At 36.6% G+C, this 18,154-nt stretch overlaps 1 protein-coding gene across 1 annotated transcript; it reads left to right on the top strand.

Annotated features, from left to right (window-relative positions):
• Positions 1–8,429: 8,429 nt before the first annotated feature.
• On the top strand, positions 8,430–18,084 carry LOC106909817 (protein mono-ADP-ribosyltransferase PARP14-like). The gene is made up of 15 exons (XM_014976288.2): positions 8,430–8,654; positions 10,693–10,785; positions 10,931–11,167; positions 11,257–11,481; positions 11,559–11,625; positions 12,643–12,789; positions 12,917–12,976; positions 13,224–13,400; positions 13,579–13,717; positions 13,815–13,873; positions 14,716–14,795; positions 14,869–15,088; positions 15,180–15,334; positions 15,410–15,587; positions 15,720–18,084. Exons 2-15 carry the CDS (start codon positions 10,693–10,695, stop codon positions 15,998–16,000), a joined length of 2,118 nt encoding a protein of 705 aa, XP_014831774.2. The 5' UTR covers positions 8,430–8,654; the 3' UTR covers positions 16,001–18,084.
• The last annotated feature ends 70 nt before the right edge of the window (positions 18,085–18,154 follow it).

The following is an 18,154-nucleotide window of genomic DNA, read 5'->3' as shown; positions in this document are numbered from 1 at the left end:
GAAAAGTTAAAAAAAAGTTTCATCTTGTCAGTGATGCTGATGGAAAGTTAACATTGGAACCACTATCCACATTTTTAAATATCCTTTACACTTTTGACTTTAATTCATTTTATCCAAATTATTGTTTTAAATAGATGGCTGTTATTATTTAAAAAAAAAAAACAAGTTATAACCATTTATATCATGAACCTGATTAACTGAGGGGAAACTTTGTTACTGCTGTAAAAACCAACCAATCAGAACAGCTGAGCCTGTTCTGGCTACAATCAACACGTTGAACCACAGTGCAGCTTGGTCTTTTAAGTTATATTGAAATTACCAGTTACATAGGACTGAAAAATACCAACTTCAATAATACTTATATAATTCGTGTTAAATAGGTTGAAAGCCAAAAAAATATCTTTATTGTGTTTTTCTGTGGCTAAGTTAAACTATATAAGGCTAGACAGAAATACATTTAAATATAGCATTCAGGCATCATATTATTCCCTTGTCTATAAAAACAATCTCAATAGTTAAAAATAACATACATATCTTATTATTTTATTAAATACATTTTTATTATCTCATTAAACAGAATAAAAGTCAAAGCAGAGAGGATTTTTTTTTCCAGAATCAGACGTTATGGGTAGAAAACATGAATATAATGTATATTAAATATATGTGGAAGCATTGAGAGCAAAGTGTGACACTGACCATGCAGGAGAGAGGAGTACACTGGCTGCTGCTGTTCATCCTGGTAGACAGTCTCCACTCTTCCTGAATCTTTTCACAAAAGAGACATTTTCACTTGATGTAATGTCCTTCTGAAATAAATATAAAAACTCTGTTAAACATGGAGCTTTAGCATCGATGGATGGGTTTATATGTTGGGTTTATAAATAAAAATACTGATCAAATGTCTGAATTGTATAAGAGTATAAACTGGGTCAATTAACATAAAATGGTGGAGAAAATAAAACAGTCAGAAATAACAATCGACAGAAAACTACACTGGATCCTAAACATGTTGCTGAAACACCTTTCTCAAACCCATCTCTTCAGTTCTTCTCTCTGACCTGTAGGTGGCAGTAATGACCCTGAAGGTCATTTGTCACTTTGAAGCCTCAATTCAAGCACATGGTATCACATCAGTGTAAAACCTGCTGCTGCATTTTCATTACAAAATTTCACAATGTACAAAAAATTGTTTTGTTGTAAATTACGCTATTGAACGTTTTTACATAAAATTTATTTATTTCTCATAATTCCAGTTTGTGCTGGTTTAAGGTTAATGAAAATGCAGCTTTGGAGTCTAAAGCTAACTTTAGCTACAACAGGTTTATTTTAGCACTGAACCTGCTTCAGGTTTAGAGCTAAAATAAGTGTCTCCTAATGTGTCTGCTATTTTTCTTGTTTTCCTTTCAGGCTGGGAAAAACAGGCATGTCAAGCTGTGGACCATGTTGTCAGATATGTGCAGGTATGTTGTTCTAATGATCCTATTTCTTTATAGAAGCACTTTCTCATTGGTTTTGTTTGCTATTTGAATGTAGCTGTTCTATATATTATTAATAATTTTTTATTATTTGTCGTCTTAGCATTTTGCCAAAGATGGGGGCCAGTTTTGAAGACTTCCTCATTGGTGTGGAACCAGGACAGCCCTTCCTCCTGCATGTTGATGAAAACAAGAGCAGCACCAAAGATACTTCACCATCAGTGATCACAAGATCATCCATGAAAGCTTTCGATGAACTTTCAAAGCACGCTTCACCTTCAGTACAAATACCATGGAGGTATGACCTTTGTTGTATATTGCTGTTTGATGTTTTTGTTTTGAAATAAAAGTAGATTTTGTACCGCAACTTATGTTGGTATTTTGTAGATTCAAGTGGCATTTAATGTCTTTTAAAATGAATTTGGGGATTATTGATGGCCAGGGGTATTTTCTCTGACGAAGATGTCAAAAATATCGTCAGTTTGTTCTCATTTCCTCATGTTATCTTGCAGCCAAGATGGCAGTCGAATCAGACTCGTTAAAATATAATATAAATTAATTCAAATGGTAAGCATTTTATATCTGATTGAAGATGAGCAATGATATTTGGTCATTTCAAATGGTTTCTTGGTTCTATTTTTTTTTTTTTTTTTCAAAAACAAGTGGTATAAAGCCTACAAAAATATTTTTTTTCCAGTCCTCAGAAACATTGATGCTTGTAGAACTAATGATAAAGCTTTACAAACATGTTAAATATGCTGAAAATCTAAAATTCTGTACGGACACTTATCATGACGGAATTTATAATCAGGCCCAAACTGTGAAAGTAGTAATTACATGTTTAAAACAATCTGCAGCAAACTACACAACCAACCAACATTCAGCGTTTCTCTTCTCCGTTGACCACGGTGATTAACGTCCAAACATTTAAAGATGATTTTACCGACACAATTCGAACAGAAAATGTAATGTACTTACACAGTAGGCACAGCACACAGAGCAATGTGTGGTCCATGTTTAAATCCAGAAATAAAATGTTTCTGCTCCTGTGTGAGCTCCAGAAATTCAGATGTTTGTCACAACAGAAAGGCTGAAACTGCAGAATGAGTAAGATGTGAAAAATAGTCTAGGGTCGTCTTCATAGAACATCCGCCCTTGTGGTTCCTTCTTTTGAGGAAACTACTAATGTTCCAAACATTTCCTGCTTTGGCTCATCCTTTCCTTTCTTTGCCACCACAAACACAAGCTACTTGTTCAGCCGCCTGCACACACACTGCATGTTTTTATTAAAGGGTGTTACTAAAATATGAGTTGGTGAAAGACTTTGTAAAAGATGTTTCATGCAATAAAAAAAAAACATATTTTCAAAACTGTCTTACATGAAGCATGAAGTTTTACTGTGGTTATTTAAATTAGGCAAACACTGTGGTTAATTAGTAACAATGTGGTTAATTAAAAGGAGACAATACAGGCTGGTTAGCAACCACAAGTAAAGATGTTACCTGTTGCTTGTGTTCAAAGTCTCCATATTTTCAGTTGTCAGATAATTAAATTTTATTTGAGAGAACAAATGTAGCTAAACTATAAATCAACCTGATGATATATACTGTGGTAAACTTCACCATCTAACATTCCCATTTTAATTTTGTGTTTTGAGTTAAAGTAAATATTTTTTGTTGGTCATTTAAAAGGTATGTCATCACTCAGCACATTTGACATGTTTATATTTCCATAACTGCACTGTTGACACATTTTTCAACGGGAAAGAGAACATGTTTTCTGACAAACCAGTTCTATTAACTCATGTTTTGTGGCAAGAGTCTTACCAGCTTCTAAAAGTGACTCTTGTTGTTTCCTGTGTACAAACCCTGAGAAACAATAGAACCCGACTCATCGTGGATCTTTGAGAACTCTGATGAAATTAATACCTTTTTTTCTGTCCCTTCTCAGTTCCCCGTCTAAAACGAAGAGACAAAAATGATCTATAACGCAGAGAAACAATTGTTTTCATACTTTGGTAATTCGGCAGAAACTGTATAAACTTTCATAAGAATCAACTTGATCAAATAAACTTTGGATCCAGGTTGTTTTAGATTTGCCACAAAGTGGCAAACTGTTTGCAACATTTTTTCTTTTTCAGTTCATTTGATTTAATATTTAATAAAAATCTCTGATTATTACTACTTGTAATATATAATTAAAAAAATTGATTGTTTTAAAAATAATTAAAAAAAAAAGTCATATCTACTTAAAAACAAAAAAATTTACTCGCATTTTATGCCCTTTACGTGTTATAACCACCAAAAATGATAAAATTGAAGGTTATATTCTTTTTGTTAGCTTAATATGCATCACTTCTTTCTGATGGCTATCAGTATTCATTTCTCTCATCTTTTTTATTTTATATCAAAATGATGGAATTCAAAAAAAGAACACATTAAAATCAGACATAGTGTTCATGTTATTTAAAGGGCACTCAATATTAAGCCTCCAATCGTTAATAATCTTCATAAATATCTATTTTGAGAACAACCTATTTCATTCTCTGCTATTATACGTTGCCATGGCTCCCTTCAGTTCTGAATGGCATTTTTTTTTTACATGGCAATAAATAGTTGTTACTGAAATGATATTAAGACCAAAGGAGTTTTATTTTATCAACAGTTTATCACACATCACTAACAGTTTCTGAGGCAGCCCGGCGTGTCAGAATGTTGTCGGGTCATCATGTTGGCATGGCTACAGGACTAAAGAATGATTTCAACAATGATGTCACAGACTCCTTTGATGTCACAGAGGTGGAACTCTTGACTTTATCATAAGATTACCTTTGCCTCACTTTGAAGGAGTCCGCGTCGTCTCTGCTTACAGAAATTGCTGCAAACCTTTTAGCCTAAAGTAGTTGCTCATCAAACTAAACTGAAAATGTTTGACTTTGGAAAGATTTCAGGATTCGTGGTCCCACGCAAAACTCTTAAGCAGAGAGTTTGTAAAAAAGTTGGCACATTTTTTGACAAAGTTTGCAAGCTTCTCAATACAGCCGGCACTATCCGGGAAGAGAATGAAACTTTGCCTAAGGAAGTCAAACAAATCGCCATGAGAGTAGAAAACACACGAGGTCTTGAAGATGATTGTAAGTACCTGGAGAAACAGATAAAGACTGATCGTTCGATAAACCAGAAGTTAAAACGGCAAGTTCATGATCTGAAAATGAAACTGGAGTCTCAAGAAGTCTTGGAGGAAAAATACAACACAAGACAGGAAGAACTTCAGCAACTGGAGGAAATCAACGAAAAGCTTCTAGAAGAAGTTGTTGCCTTGAATTTGATATTGAAGGATTTGGTTGTATTGAAAGAAACCTACAGGATGTTAGAAGGCAAGAAGAAAATTCTGACCCAGCAAAACAGCTTTTTGGTGAAGCACGTTGAGAAAGTCCAACAAAAAGTTTTACAACAAGACCACACAGAAAAGACTCTGTCAGACAACAGAAGTGAGAGACCTACATCTTCACACAAACAAAATGGCAAAAACACCAAGACTTCTCTCAAGGACAAACTTCGGAGTATGACCTTCCTTTTTTCCTCAGCAAAGACTGACGAGGAAGATTGTATCTCCATTGAGATGAACCAATATTTCGGAGAAGAATCTGACCTGGCATCCAGGTCGCATGCCTGGCATCCTGGCATCCGACCTGGCATCCGGGCATCCGACCTGGCATCCGGGCATCCGACCTGGCATGAACCGATGCCTTTTGCCCCTTAGAGCAGTTCAAACAAAATGACAAGATGGGGTTGCAAAACACAACACAGCCCTGGTGCTTTTCACCAAGGGTTCAAAATTCCAACACTTTGTTTCTGCATGGACTTTCCACAATATTCCTATGCAGATTTGGGTTTCCTCCAAGTACTTTGGCTTCTCCCACCATCAAAAAAGCAACATATTAGCTTCTTTCACATTCCCTACATTTCCCTTCAAACAGTATAAGGATGCATACATGACAAACTTTGTTCCACCAAAGTGGAACTGTGATACTACACACAGAGTATCACGGGAACTCTGGATGGAGTTTCCAATGTCCAGATGTGGGTTCTCTCCAAGAACTTTGGCTTCTCCCACCATCAAAAAAGGCAACATCTTCATTTCTTTTAATTAGGCTCACTACATTTCATTTGAAAAAGAGTGCATGCATTCATGCACATTTGTTCCACCATTGGATGTTTCTGCATCGAGTTTCCATGATATCTCTGTGTAGATGTGGGTTCTCTCCAAGAGCTTTGGCTTCTCCCACCACCAAAAAAGGCAACATCTTATTTTCTTTTACATTCCCTACATTTCCCTTCAAACAGTATATGGATGCATACATGACAAACTTTGTTCCACCAAAGTGGAACTGTGATACTACACACAGAGTATCATGGGAACTCTGGATGGAGTTTCCAATGTGCAGATGTGGGTTCTCTCCAAGAGCTTTGGCTTCTCCCACCATCAAAAAAGCTGGTTAGTTTCGGTTAATTGGCCCCTTTACATTGTGTTATGATTTGCGGTTGTTGAGGTTCGTACCCAAAAGCAGAGAGGTGAGGCAGCAACTGAGTTTTGAGGATTTAATGAGGATCTTCAGAGAGTCCAGGCAGCAGGTGAGCAATGAAGCTAAAACTCAGCACACAGGAGCTCTTCAACATGACATAATTACTGGTTTCTTAGTTACTCCACTGTCCATCAGTTGAAATAAAATGCAAACTGCACTGCAATCACCATTTGTTCTTGTATCATCAGCTCACGACAAAAAGTATGTCAGATATCAATTAATATAAATAATTCAATGAATGCTTTATTTGTGCAAGTTGAGTTTTGCAGTACAAAATTATAAATTATCTGATGGGCTTTTCAAAAATAATCAAATATCTTCTCACCACCAAAGTGAGCTGGACTCACCTCATAAAACCACAGGAAAAAGTTTTTGTTTGGGATGGCAAAAACAATTCTTATAAATAAACACACACACAAATAAATAAATAGAAAAATAAATAAAACAACTTAATTGAATTATTTATACTAATTTAATCTGACTCTGACTGACCCATTTTCTGTACCCTTGTCCCTTAGTGGGGCCGGGAGGGCTGCTGGTGCCGATCTCCAGCTAACGTTTCGGGCGAGAGGCGGGGTCACTCTGGACAGGTTGCCAGTCTGTCGCAGGGCAACACAGAGACAAACAACCATCCATCCACACACACATTCACACCTAGGGGGAATTTGGAGAGGCCAATTAAACTGACAGTCATGTTTTTGGAGTGTGGGAGAACAAGACTTAACCATCCTTCCTTTCCCATCTGTGGTTGGCATTAGAATTTGATGGTGTGCTTGGTTGATTGTGATTATATGAGCAGGAACTGTCGACAAATGTAATTTCTTATGGCTGTGAGAAAGTAGGCATATACTAATCTGTGAACCATCATTACCAGTTAATTCCTCATGAACTCAGCTATAATCAAAATTGGTTTATTTCACAAAACTGCAGTGTAAACACCTTTATGACATCACTCAAGTCACGTGATCGTCTACCCAGTTGAGATCTGAGAAGCATGGTGGTGGGCAGATCAGGTTCGATTGAGCTGTGGAAGGAGCTGAGAAAGATGAGCCCCAGGCCGCAGCCGTGAATCTCTGGGGGTTTGCAGGTGACTGAGGCAGCCAAAGGTAGAAGTAAAACGGAATTCATTCTTCATAAGGAAGTAACCTCGGAGGAGGAAACACAAGGAGGTAAGTCAGGATTTAAACATGATCTTAAGCTCCTGATGAGGCTTGATTGATTTCAGGTGTGCAGCAGCACAGCCAGGTGCTGAAACCTTCCAACCGTGCTCCATGACGCCCTCTGGTGGAGAACAAAAATAACTGAAGAAAGGGTGAAATATGTTAATATCACAATATGTTAATATTACAATATTAAACCAAAACTATTCAATTTTTTTTCTAATATGATTTGCAGTGTTAAGTTTTTTCACTTCAAGTAAAACATTTTGTTTGTAAAACAATTTTGCTTGCTGTATTTTACATAGAATGTGAAGGCAGTCCATTTATTTCACCTAGTCGGTTTTCATTTTATTTTATTTTATAAACTGTCAGAGTGTTTGACTATGCAACCATTTGCTTTATCTGTTAAAATGTCTTCAACCACACATGGACAGATGGATGTGAAAGTAAAAATTACTTCCACTTTGCAGTGACTTTGCAGCATTATTTTCAAATACTTCTTCTTTTCCTCTGATTCCTTTCAAAATGTCCCCGCTGCGCTTTTTGATTATTTGTTGCATTTTCAAAAGCAACACCAATCACACAGTCACTCCTGGGATGCTAAAGCGCCTTCTTATGAACTAAATATTCTTTCAGACTTACAAGGATTAATAAAGTAAATTGCAACATTATTGTTCATCTGACAGCTTTACTTCAAGAAGGTCTGTGCACTAATATCCTGAAATATGTGATCAGTTTTGCTGGGTGTCAAAAATAAATCTCAGAGCTACTAATTAATGAAATAATTACTCAAACTAATGTATTCATTCAGGATAGTATATATGTGGAATCAAAAATGACATTTTAATGACTTTCATTTCAGCATTAATTCTTAGGCAGAAATGTGTGGAGTTTTTTTGTGTTGCTTAGTTACATTGTTTAAATGTCTTTTGACAAATTGCACCTAATTAAATGCATTTATTTCACAGAACTAAAAATACCTATAAGCTAAAAGTAGTTCAAAGTTTCCAGAATCTTTTAAATATATTTATTTACTTATTTATTTATTGACATTGAGGCGCTATAATTACTATCAAAACATTAGTCTTCATTAAGGATTGCATTCTTCTTTTTAGTAATTATGTTAACGACGTCTATTATATTTTTATTGCGGTTTTGCCAACAGGTGCAGCCACCGGCGTTGCATGCTTACATATACCGACACCTGACCGACAGGCGGCGCAAACGAGCAAACTCGACCTAAACATTCCAGCTGTCCTCCGCTCTGACAGCTCCACTGCTTCCTTGATTTATGCCTTCTTCCGTCTGAACCACGGTCAAAGAAAGGCTACACCTTATTTGGTCTAGTCGAACGAAAGGAGATTCCGGAAGAGAGTCATATAGTCGGCGGGGGTGAAAGTTTATTACATTGCTTTGCTTTTAAGGAGAGAGAAGGTAAGAAACAAAAATAAATTTGCTAAAGTTTCTTATCCTGTCGTGGAATAATTACTGGCTTTCACAGTTTTTTTTTTTTTACTTGACTTGCCTCTTTTGTTTTTTTTGCTAACTGTTTATTGCTATATTTGTTGCTGTCGATATTTAAAAAAAAACAGGCACTCTTCTAGGTTTCACTTTCGCCTCTCAGCTCACATGCTGAGGAAGAACACTGTAGTTAAATAATCCAAATCCTAGATACCCGAACCTGTCAAAACACGAAAGAAACAAAGAAAAGCCGAGTGTTAGTGTTTAAATATATACTTCAAGAACATTGTATGAAGTACAAAGCGAAGTAACTGCAGTGTCTTCAAACCTTAGGGGCGGAAGTGATAAAGTAAACTGGAATATTGTATCTAAAATAACAATATAATAGATTACAAAATAAAAATGAAATACACACTATGTAAAATTGTCATAAAATTCTCGCTCTATATATTTTTTCCATATAGAATGAGATTTCATAATGGATAAGTGAACTTTGTTCAGACTTTAAGAAATGTGGAAAAACATGTAAGGGCTTTTCCAGAGAACTTCATAAAGCTTACCTGTCTACTGAGAGATGACTGTGTGCGAACAATTCAGACAAATGTTCAGTGTACATATAAAAAAGGACAAATTATTGATTTCTTTTCAGCCTCAGCTAAGCAAAGTGTCCTGTAAGTACATGCTAAAGTTTGTGGTGGAGTTTACCGAGCTAGTCAGAGGTGAGTTTGGAAAGTCTTCAACAATAAGTTCTACTTGTGTACAAATAAAAATAAATAAATTTAAAAAAAATCTGGGCAATATCTCAAGGAACCCAAACTAGTTGCTGTAAATGATGCATGAATTTATTGATTTACAGTTGTTAAACATACAACGATTTCGAAGGAATTAAACTTTGACGGAAAATCCGATAGTTTGCTGGTAAATTCATGGACAGGGAAACTTTGTTGTATTTCAGCTGAATGCAAAATTGGCATGGAAAAATGGTTGAATTGTACACACTAATAGCAATCCCTCAGACAACTTTCCATAGCACAATAGCTGGTGTTGCACTTGCGAGAATGAGAAGCATCACTCACTCAGATTTCAACTTGTAAGCAATTAATTCAGTCCACCGTTCTTAAGACACGATTAAATGTCATCGACAGGATTTATCCAGGTCTTGATTTACAGCTATTACAATATTTTTCTTTTCCCTGACTAGATGCTCTCCTAATTCATCTGAGTTAATTACCTAACAAACTCCCCTGTCCTTCAGTCCTTAAACTTGCTGGAAGCATTTGATGATTTGTACTTAAAAAGAGTCACCATCTCAACAGATGAAAATTACTGCAGAGGGACGAATGGTAATATCAAGGTGTTGACCTTTTCAACACATTTTGAAGGTGTTGAAAAGGACATCAGGACATCAGGTAACGCCCTGATGGTAATCGCATTAGGACATTATCTGATTTGCTTTTTAAACACAGATTCAATGCATTCTAAAAACAGAAGGAGGCAAGAAAACCAACAAAAACCCCAGAATATTTTACATTCTTCGAAAAGCAGGATGTGGTGGTGCTTCTGCCAGCAGAAAATTCACAATATGTTTTAAGTAAAAATAATATTGTAGCATATTGAAACGGAGAGGAACATCTTTCTCTTTTGGCCAGCAACTTTGTGTGTCAAAGAATTTTTCTTGTTCCGCTGGCAAATATATCAGAAACATATCTCTACTTTCCTAAAAAGTAATAATAAAAAAACGTTTCTACACTCCTACCAACACAAATCAAGCAGTTCTTTTAAATGCTCCAAGGCTGAATTGAAGAAGTGCTACTAAAAACATGTTCGCCTTGAAAAATATCATAAAATACAAAACTCAGCAATGAATTTGCCTCACAGCTACCTCTGAGGCTATCGTACCTGTCATGGCACTTAGGGTGGATGACATCTGAGCAAAGTCATACTAATAGGCTGAGAGGGTCAAGTAAGCATGTGACGGGCATTCTCAGGTAATAAGTTTTTGGCATTTCAGATGTATTTTCCGGGCCAACCAGCAGCAAGTGGAGCCGCTCCTGGAACTGGTTACCAAGTGGAGGTTGTTCAAGGAGCCATTGAGGATCAGCAGGTAAGAAACCGTGCATCCATGTCAGAATTGCATCAATAAATACCTCAATACTTTATTAAGGATGTCTAAGATTGTTAAACTCTAGATTAAACATGATATTTATGCTGGTGTTTAGCTAGTTGAAACATATGTTTTCCTCCTCTAGGATGATGCCATCGTATGTCCTATGATTGGCCATGATCCTCTCTCTTCTCGCATTGGAAACACTTTGAGCAATATAATTGGAGAACAGCTGGAAGAAAAGTTTAACAAGGAAACGGGAAAGGCAACTCTGCCCAGTGAAACAGTTGTGGTTGAGGGCCTACCTGGTCTTAAATGTAAAGCAGTCATCTTCCTCAACCTACTCTGCTGGGATAATAATGAACATGGAACTGCAGTCCAGGTGATGAACTTGTGTAAAAATCGCACTCCAAATTTTGCCGTTTCCGTGTCTTTTTCAAAACTACAACAAGCGTTGCTTTCACTTTCCAGGCGCTACGACAGGGAATCAAACGGATTCTGTCTGTCTGTAAAGTCAGAGGCTACAGTTCAGTAGCTCTGCCGGTTCTTGGGACTGGCGCTCTCTTACGCTTTCCACACAAAATTGCTTCCACAATTCTTCTGGAGGAGATTGGTGTATATGGACAAAACCGGACCAAGAAGTCGCCCTTCCTAGTTCGAGTCATTGTTTACCCAAAGGACAAACAATCGAGCCAGGTTAGAGAAATCTTATCACTTTTGTTTTAAAATTGAAAGCTTGACACTGTTTTTTTTACTTTTTTTTTCTTTTACAGGCTTTTAAGTGCACCCAGAGTGTGTTGCTTCAAAAAGGATACATAAGCCATGTTAATTTAGCTGAAGGTTATATAACTTATTTTTTTCATAATACTGTGAATTGTATCTAAATGATCTTAACATATTATCTCATCTGTATTTGATCAGCATTTTGACTATTTGGCCTCTGGCCAATGACCTTCTGATGTTTAATATTTGAACTGCATTTTTACTGTAAGAAGCTTCCTAATGCTAAGCTAAGCTATCTAGCTTATGCACCTGCCTTGGTTGAGGTTTTATTTTTGTGACTTCCACAAAAATAAACTTTGTGGAATACATACTGAAGTGTCAACCCTTAAGAAGTTCTGACCATAAATCATTATCCTTCGATTTGTTACCTTTTATTCCCACTGGTAACTTTTGCCCTTCTGCCATTTTTACTGGTCCTTTAGTGTTGAACCACTAGCTTGTGATCCAATTCAACAACAAGAAAAATTAAATAAGTGCTTATATAGTTTATAAGAAAAGTATTCAGTGTATCAATTAGTTTAAATTTACAGATGACCAAGATGATTAAAGGCAGCAAAATCTATACAGACTGCCATGAAACCAGGACTTTTTACACTTTCATAAAACCTTATGTACAAAATTTGCAATAACCACTTCGGCATAGTCATATTATATACAGACCTATTTAGTAACTTATAACATTATTTAAGGGGTAACTTGTTTTATTCTTCTGTTTACAGTGAATGAAAACATGACATTTAAGATTAGAATATTACATCAGACAAATAAAAGACATTTAGGGGACATGAAAACTATATCAATTGTATTTCTACACACTGTACAGTATGTTGGTACAATACCAATAAATATTATCTATAATAACTGCATAAAAGTTTTGATCGACTGAACATTTTAGATTTGTCTCCAACTTATACTTCAGAAGTCTAAATTTAAACATATTGTTGGAATTTACAGATGTTATATTATTAGAACAGGCACAACAAAATGACCAGGAAAGTACATTGAACCAGTTTGATTTATAACATTTGAGATTAAAATGAAAAACATGTTTTGTTTTTGCTGCCACCTCTCCAGGTTCCTTTTACCAATGTGTGTCTGCAGTCGATGACGAGATCACAGCCATGATCGGCACAGTCAAACTTCAGCTCGTCTGCGGCGACATCGTAAACGCAGGAACTGATGTCATTGTCAACACGACCAACTTTTCTAATCTATGGTTTGGTAATATTTGAGTGTTTACTTTTTAATAAACAGAGAAAAGAACAAATGGGTTTTACTGGTTTCCTTATAAATAGCATTTCAGTTGGCCTTCGTTCTTACTGATTCGTGTATCTTATACATTTCAAAGGTGTCTCCAAAGCCATTCTGCAAGCAGCAGGCCCAGCTGTCCATGCTGAGTTGGTACAAGGTAAGCCTCATTGACAGATTTAAAAAAATATATATTCCTTTTTTTATGTTCATAGGAAATGCATCCTTAAATCACTTAAGACCAAATCAAAAGTGAGCAAAAGTAGGCTTTGGATCAACTGTCATATTCATTTTTAATACTTTTTGACTTCCAGATGCCCTCATATGAAAGCTATTATCTAACTGTAATTGGAATATGTTTCAGATAAAGAATACAGAACATCATGTTTGCTTTTGTTTGCTTTTAGTGGGCACTCCAGAAGACCTCATGTGCACAACATCAGCCGGGAAGCTTGGATGCAAACAAATAATCCATGCCAGGTTCAAGGGCAGCACCCATAGGATCCGTAGCACTTGCAAAAAAATCCTGCAGCTCTGTGAGAGCAAAGGGTACGGCTCAGTGGCCTTTCCAGCCATTAACACAGGTTTGTATAAGCTTATCTGTGTGTCATTACATACCTACTTGCTTACAGTAGTTAATCTGTTAGGTGAGAAGAAGGGAAAAAGTTCAAATTTTAGGGTTAAAATTAATAAGTTATGTTAACCATAGAAACACAGCTAATAATAGCATGTCAGTTTAAAGCTGTTTGTTCACCCTTACAGGACAGGCCGGTATGCTCTTTGGTGAATCTTGTAAAGCAATGCTGGACGGCATGGCCGTGGCTGTCAAGGAGATGAATCCAGATTTTGTATCTCTGATCCGCATCGTTATCCTGGAAAAACAGGTCTTTCAGGCTTTCAGGTTAGATGGTGAACTCACAGCAGCCATAAGATGTGTTTTTTTTTCTTTAGGTCGTGATGCACCGTTTTAATATTGTAACGTTGTAATGTTCCAACAGATCCGAGCTGGAGAGTCGCTGTCAGCAGGATGACTTTCAGAGCTGGTTCAGCTTTCTAGGTTTTATTTGCATTTCCTTCAGTGAACCATTTTGACATAGATTAGTAATTCAACCCACTCACATAGATAATACAACAAACTTAGTAAAAATTATTTTGCTTTTATTTGTATTGCATCATTTAAATCTAGATAAAGGGAAGTTACACTTTCTGGGCAAAGTTACCGCATGAAGGATCTGCACCACTTCTTATTCCTTTTTCCTAAACTTACTTACTTGGGGACATTAGAGCATACTTTCTCCACCATCCATTCTTAGTTTAGTTGGTTATTCTTGAGTTTTCTTCATCTCAGTGATTTGAAACTAAACACCACAGGTCACATGCCTCATCTACAAAACCAGTCATATTCAGCCTACGCTGGCAAAACTTCATCTACACTTATAATTCATGTACCTGGACATGAATTATGGGCCATTCATGCCAAATATAAAAGTCCAGTTCAAGCAAACATTAGAGAGGCAGTTCTACAAACCACACTTCTTCAGGTCACTTTATCATTGCTAATGTCCTGTGAAGTTTTGGGACAACATGGAGTGAAGCAAGTAGCATAACTACACACATAACAGTAGGACCTGTTATATTTACTTAACCAGGTTGAACTTTACATATTAAAATTGTGTTGGAGCCTGAAGTCATTGACTTTCTTGCCAACATTCTGAAAATTAAATATCATAAAATGTAGTCTGTTGTGTTGGTCCGTTAGTCTTGTAGATTTTGACCAAATTCTGCTAATGTATAGTACAAGGTTATTTTTCTTTCCTTTTACAATCTCATCAGTCAAAAATGTTAATGAAGCCTGTAAGGAAAAAGCAGTTCTTTAAAGATATACATTTCCTGTTTTAGGGTTCTCTAAACGACCAACAAAGAAAATACTGGACATGTATTTAGCAAGCTCATCGTCTACATCACCACAAGACCAAATGGTAATGGTGCCAACATCTGATCCAGTGGAGTCACAAGAAATCTACTGTTGTCAATGTCATGAAATATTTGCAGGGTGAGCTTCCAGAGGGAGCAAAGTGGGCGATTGAAGATGAAAGTGGAGAATTGCTGGAACTCTGCCTGCTTGACAAGGAAGCTGACTTGAAGAGAGAAATGTCTTTGGATATGTCGACAAAGGATGGCAAACGCTTCACAGTAAACTTAAAAACCAGAGAAGCAACAGACTGTTCGACAGGCGCATCGTACAAAATGAAAAATGTGGCAGCTGAGCCTGGTATGCTGCATATTGTAGTTTCTCATGTTCCTATTATTCAACGTCTAACTGAACTTTTTCAGCATTTAAAATCTCAAAATTATTTGATTAGACAATGTGGCTTCTGCTTTGGCGCTGGAGTTACCGCCACACTGGGAACCTATGACTGGGCAGCACTTTAAAAAGGTAGCGTTAGACCATAAATCGCCCGAGTATCAGGAAGTGGCCAACAATTTCCATAAAACTACTTCCTACACCATTCACAAGGTAAGTTTGCTTACACAGAAATATCTTCAAATTATCCCAGCAAAAACAAAATGTGACTAATTCTTTGGAACGCAGATTGAGCGAGTGCAGAACGTCTACCTGTGGCACGCCTTCAGCATCTGCCGGTACCGTATACTTTCCAAGAACGGCGAAGCAGACCTGGGTGAAAAGTTTCTCTACCATGGCACATCTGCAAAATCATGCAAAACCATCGAAAGAGATCGATTCGACAGGAGTTACGCAGGACAGCATGGTAAGACTTGATTTAAAAAAAAAGAAAAGCGTTCCCAGAATATAACGACTAATGCAAAATGACAAACACAATCAATCCCAAAATGTTTATCATTGTGTTAAGTGGATTTGTTTTCATGTAACTTTCTTACAGCTACAGCGTTCGGAAAGGGGGTGTACTTTGCTGTCAACGCAAATTTCTCAGCCACCCACTACTCCTTAGCAGACGAATTGGGCCTAAAGCGACTGTACGTTGCGCGTGTTATTACCGGCCGCTACACAGTTGGTAATTCCACCATGAAAGCCCCCCCTCCTCGAGGTACAGACCCTACTGACTGCTTCGACAGCTTGGTAAACTGTCAGGTGCAGCCCACCATCTTTGTTATCTTCCACGACGACCAGGCCTACCCAGAGTACCTCATCACCTTCAGCTGAGCAAAACCAAGGACACTCGGAAACATTCACACCTTGCAATTCGTAGTCACTGTTCACTCTCTGTAACATTCCTCTTCTCAGTGCCACTGGTTTGATATAAAGTCCCACAATTTGGGCTTCTCCAGGTCTACCTCTCATTCATTGTTTGTACCAAACTTTTTACCAACCTGCTCTGGATGATTGACTACTGGTGGGAGGAAAAACAGGCAATGCTTTGGAAAGAATTTCACACTTTTGTCAGTCATAACCAATCACTGTTTGTTCTGACCGCCAAATTTCACTGTGGATATGGTGCCATTTCTAAATCCAGTAGCGTGACATCCAAAAAGTTACAATATACTGTTATCTGAACAGATTTTATCCTACCTGTGTTTTGAAATCTGGTTCCACCATTTTGCAGCAAACTACAGACAAGTTTCAACTTGCTTGCTCTGTAGCGGCTAAGTGCATTACCAACTGTTACAAGGAAAAGGGACTCTGCTAATCCAGAGTCTTCCTAAGAGTATACCTTGGCTATTGGATTGCTTTTTGTTTTTTTTGTTTTTTTGAGTGTTTTTTATTTCTGTGTCCTATGGATGAATTTTCCTTTGCCAGTAATGACCCCAACAGTGTTCACTGGACTCTTCAGAAATTTACAAAACATCCATTTGTATCCACTGTAGTTAGTATTGTTTTTGGTACTTTTAAGGTTCTAAAGGTCTAAAGAGAAATGTTTGGTAAGGTAATCACTTTCTGCAAAGTTAGTTGATTTTAATTTGACTGATACAAGGAGGATTGCTTTCTACATAAAAGCAATCCACAACATGTAGTCAGTTGTTAGACACTTTACCCCATTATCCTTCCACTGTAGTACACATAATCTCTTGAATTAGTTTGACCTACTTTTTCAGATCTGACTGCATTGTGTGGTTGGATTTTAACCTCCAGGTTGAATGGGAGGTCAAAAAGGAGAGATGTCACACTCAGGAAGTGCCAGTATTGTTTGTTTATAAGTACCAGCCAACTTCAAGCTCTTGAAAATAAATAACCAATAATCAGTTCATAAAAATCATAATCGTACCAGGCTGTTTAAATTGGTATATATGTAGAGTAATTGCAGATCTTTCACAACTGCTTGTGAAAGTAGTCCCTCCTACTTTTCTCAGAACATGAGTAAATTTGAAAATAACTCCCCTTTTTTTTAAATCATAACTACTTTCTGAAATATGCAAGAACATATTGTATTTGTATTGTGCTGAGGGGTTTGGTAAATTGGTGTATTTTGTAATGGGATATATTGTAAATGGGAAAACTTATTAGCAATAACTAACTAATATTCAGTGCAGCTCTGCGTCTCCCATGGATTTTAGCTTATTAACTAATTGGGTGATAGTGCCTGAGTGTTTGACAGAAAGGTCTTACAACCATGAATGGACTGCTTTATTTTAACACTTTTGTGTTTTAAAATATATGGACTCAGCTTGTTGATTTTGTCTGAGCTGCTTCTGCTAGTCTTACATCACTGGTGATTTGTTTTTTTATTACTGTACTTTTTGCTATGTTTTATGTTTTACAAACACACTGTGGTCAATAAATGTTTTTGTACCAGACACAGAAGCAGTTTAAACATTTATGAAAATTTTAAAATGTGACAATACAAATGTTTGAAATCAACATTTTATTTAGAGAACGTTTTGCTGAACAGATAATGTGAAGTGACGTGTGTTAGAGGGTTTTAGCAATTTGGGCTTTGGTCCATAACCACTGTGAATACCCTTGAACCACTGTGTAACATATACTGAGCACATATTGTTCAGACTTTTGTTAATTGGACAAAAAAAAAAAGAGAAAATACAATATTTACAAACTAGAAATTGAATTTTTTCAAATTGATGCACGAATAAACACAGTATATTTCTTTATACCACTGGTAAATTTGGGATGGGGGGTGATCTATTTATTTATTTGTTTATTTATTCATTTCACCATAACTTTATTTCTGTTGCAGTAATGGAAGCCCCAGGGAAAAACACTAAACTTGTCATACATTAAAATTTACAAATTGTTTCATTATTTCTTTATGTAAAATAAAATGGAGAAAGTTATATCCTATCTTTACATGCATTTGAGATTTCGGTGTTGATAAGTTGCAGAACCTTGTTGTCAGACATCGTT

The sequence above is a fragment of the Poecilia mexicana genome, unplaced genomic scaffold, assembly GCF_051168715.1.
Source record: "Poecilia mexicana isolate PSO_F unplaced genomic scaffold, ASM5116871v1 scaffold_18, whole genome shotgun sequence".
Classification (NCBI taxonomy): domain Eukaryota; kingdom Metazoa; phylum Chordata; class Actinopteri; order Cyprinodontiformes; family Poeciliidae; genus Poecilia; species Poecilia mexicana.
The sequence above is the reverse complement of the archived record's forward strand: the minus strand, read 5'-3'. Positions and strand labels throughout refer to the sequence as shown.